At 56.2% G+C, this 3,152-nt stretch overlaps 1 protein-coding gene across 1 annotated transcript in view; it reads left to right on the forward strand.

The window, feature by feature from the left end:
* Nucleotides 1–2,937: 2,937 nt before the first annotated feature.
* The window catches only part of SIRT4 (sirtuin 4), a 39,299-nt gene continuing 39,084 nt past the window's right edge, over nt 2,938–3,152 (forward strand). Inside the window, exon 1 of the mRNA XM_007938216.2 lies at nt 2,938–3,133. Coding sequence (XP_007936407.2) covers nt 2,938–3,133 — 196 coding nt within the window. The remainder of the gene's footprint in view (nt 3,134–3,152) is intronic.

Consider the following 3,152-nt stretch of genomic DNA (forward strand, 5'->3'; position numbering starts at 1 on the left):
GCTGATGCTGACCTGTGTCGGCCACATGTGTGCGGAGCATGACTGCTCCATGGGGTTTTCAAGGCTGGGACCTTTCAGAAACAGACTGTCAGGCCTGACTTCCCAGGTTCAAACCACCCACTCTTCGGCTAGTCACTCACTCACTGCCGCTGAGTCATTTCCGACTCATAGCGACCCCTCCTTGGGTTCCCGAGGTACTATCCCTACAGAAGTAGATTGCCCCATCTTCCTCCTGAGGAGTGGCTGGTGGGTTTGAACCGCCAGCCTTCTGGTTAGCAGTCAAGTGCCTTAGGCACCACGCTACCAGGACTCCTAATAGTGAAGTGCTTAAGCATTTGTGCCACCCTGGGAGTCCAGCAATGGCCTTAATTAAGGGGCTCTTTATTCAGGGCGGTTGTGAGATGAAAGGAGTTAAGGTATGAGGAAGTAGCCATAATCAGCCGATTTAAATGCTACAATCTCCTCTGCCACTACTCTCTTTTCTTTCAGAGAATACACTGTTTCCTGGCTCTAAATGGGAGACCATCAGAAGACAGGAATTCCGGGCTTCAACTGTGATCTCTACAAAGACATTCTCAGTGCTTCTAACAGCGTGGAGGCTGTCTAGAAGCTACATGACCACATCAGCATTTCAGAAACTCTAACTCTGCTCCCCAGAACCCGCTGGAGAAGCACTGAGGCTCCAGATCCGGACTCAAGCACTAGCCCCCGGCCTTCTTTCAGCTTAGTTATTTTTTATGTGAAAAAAAAACCTGCCTGGAGGCCATGCCAACCTTGAGTGCATTAGAATAATGGGTGCCAAGCCTGACCCAAAGACAGAACTATGCTTGGCAGCCACTACACTCTGCAAAACAGGCGGGACCCTCCACCATCCCCAGCTCCAGGAACTCTCAAGGGTGCCCTGATCTTAAAAGGAAGCTGTTGAGGAACAGTCCAGCCGAGTCGTCCCCCTCCTTCCCCTTGGAACTCCAAACCCAAACCCAACCCAACCCACTGCCCTCAGTCAATTCCGGTGCACAGCAGCTCTAAAGGACAGAGCAGAATTGCCCACAGGGTTTCCAAGGCTATAAATCTTTACAGACACACACTGCCACATCTTTCTCCAGCACAGCAATTGGTGGGTCCCAATGCTGACCTTTAGTTAGCAGCCGAGGGCTTTACCACTGCGCCACCAGGGCTCCTTCTTGGAACTCCAAACCAAAAACAAAACCAAACGCGAATTTGCCTTTCCGGCAAGTCAATACCAATTCATAGCAACCCTATAGAACAGAGTAATAAGGTTTCCAAGGCTGGAATCTTTAGGGAAGCAGACTGCCACATATTTCTCCCAAGGAGCAGCTACTGGGTTCGAACCCATGACATTTTTGTTAGCAGCCAAGCGCTTAACCACTGTGTCACCAGGGCTCCTTTCTTCGAACTGCAGTGCCTACAAATAGCCAGTCTTAACTTAGTGCCCTATGCTGCCTGGGCGAGGCCATCAGTCCTGTCTGATGAATCTACTCTTCAGAGCTTAGGACAGAAGAGGCATCAGTGGTCACACAAGCCACCCACAGTCTAGCGAGGGAGGACAAGGCTCCTACAGAAAAGAAACTTCTTGTTTTCCCTCCTCATCGCCTCAGCTCAGAGCTCTGCAGTTGGACGTGGGTGAAGGGGAGGGGAAGCGAAGCATCCCCCCGCCAGGGTTCCCCACTCAAGGCTGCTAGAACCCTGGCACCAACCCCCGTGGGTTCAATGCCTGGCCCCAGGAGAAACTTTCTCCTGTGCCCAGATAGAGCCTGCAGAGGGGTTGCGCAGAGAAGGGCTCCAATAACATGAAAACAGTGCAAGTCTGTTCTGGGCACCCTGCCCTCCTTACCTGTGTGGCTTCCAGCAGGGCCTGATGCTGGGGGGGTGTATGGGGGAGGGTCCTACTAGTCAGGACAAGTTCGTGGCCATACCTTGGGGCCCGCTTCCCACTTCATTCCCCTGGCATTCCATCAGGACCTGGGGTTGGGGGGAGAGTCCTGTCTCCCCAACTTACCCTTCTAGGCTTATGCTAGTCTGTGATATGAAGGGGGAGGGGTCAGTCTCTGAACTGAGAGGCTGATTAAGAATGGGAGGGCGGATAGGGAGGTAGACCAAAACCAAACCAAACTCACTGCCATCAAGTTGATTCTACTCACAGCGAACCCCATTGGGTTTCCGAGGTGATATGTCTATGGAAGGAGATTGCCCACTCTTCCTTCCAAAAAGTGGCTGGTGGGTTTGAACCACCAACCTTCTGGTTAGCAACCTTCGTAGTTAGGCACTACTAACGCCACCAGAGCTCCTGATCAGGGAGGTAGAGGGCTCTGATCCTGAGCTGGAGTGACGGTCCATGAAACGAGTGACCAGATGGGATAATGGGGTGTGAATGAGGGTAATCAGGTAGACTGGGAGACTCGTCTTTGAAACGGGGGTGTGGTCACGGGAAGCTCAATCCTAACCTCTGACTCTCATATGTGAAATGAAAGGGGCGAGCTCCGCGGTGAAGAGACCCGAAAATGCGGTCTAGTCTGGGAAATAGGGGTGGCCCTCGAGGAGACTGCAAATTAGGGGCAAGTGCCAAGACATTAGGCAGCCGCTCTCCAAAGTGGCAGATCTGTGGGGTGGGGTCGGTGAAGTGAGAGTCCCATTGCTGAGGAGGTGGTCTGGTCCAGGAAGTGGGGGTCCCGCTGCTCAGGCGGACGGGGTGGGTCCCTAAGATGTGCGCCGGTCCCTCGGGCTGATCTGGGAAAAGGGGGTGGGTACCCCCAGGAGGGGGGTCCGGAGGTGGGGGTCGTCCCTGAGGCGTGGGGGTGGCGGCTGTGGGGACGGCGGCTGAGCCAGCCTGGCCCGGGACTCAGGCCCAGCCGGGATCCCAGCCCCGCCGAGCCCCGGGCGGTAGGACAGGCGCCGCCGGGGCCGGGGCTGCCGGGGATGGTATCTCGCGGGCCCCGCCGCCCGCTCGCACTCGCCCGGCCCAGGGCCGCGCGCCCCTCGCTGCTTCCTCCTTCGGCCTCCCGCTCACTCACCGAGGTCGTCCATGGCGGAGCCGCGGGCGCCGGGATCCGGCTCGGCTTCGCGCTCACTGCCCGTCGGGGGCTGCGAATCTCCGCCCCGCAACTTTTCCGCGGCGAGCCTCGGGCCGGAAC

The sequence above is a fragment of the Orycteropus afer genome, unplaced genomic scaffold, assembly GCF_000298275.1.
Source record: "Orycteropus afer afer isolate SDZICR_OR568_19922 unplaced genomic scaffold, OryAfe1.0 scaffold00048, whole genome shotgun sequence".
NCBI classification, from domain to species: Eukaryota; Metazoa; Chordata; class Mammalia; order Tubulidentata; family Orycteropodidae; genus Orycteropus; species Orycteropus afer.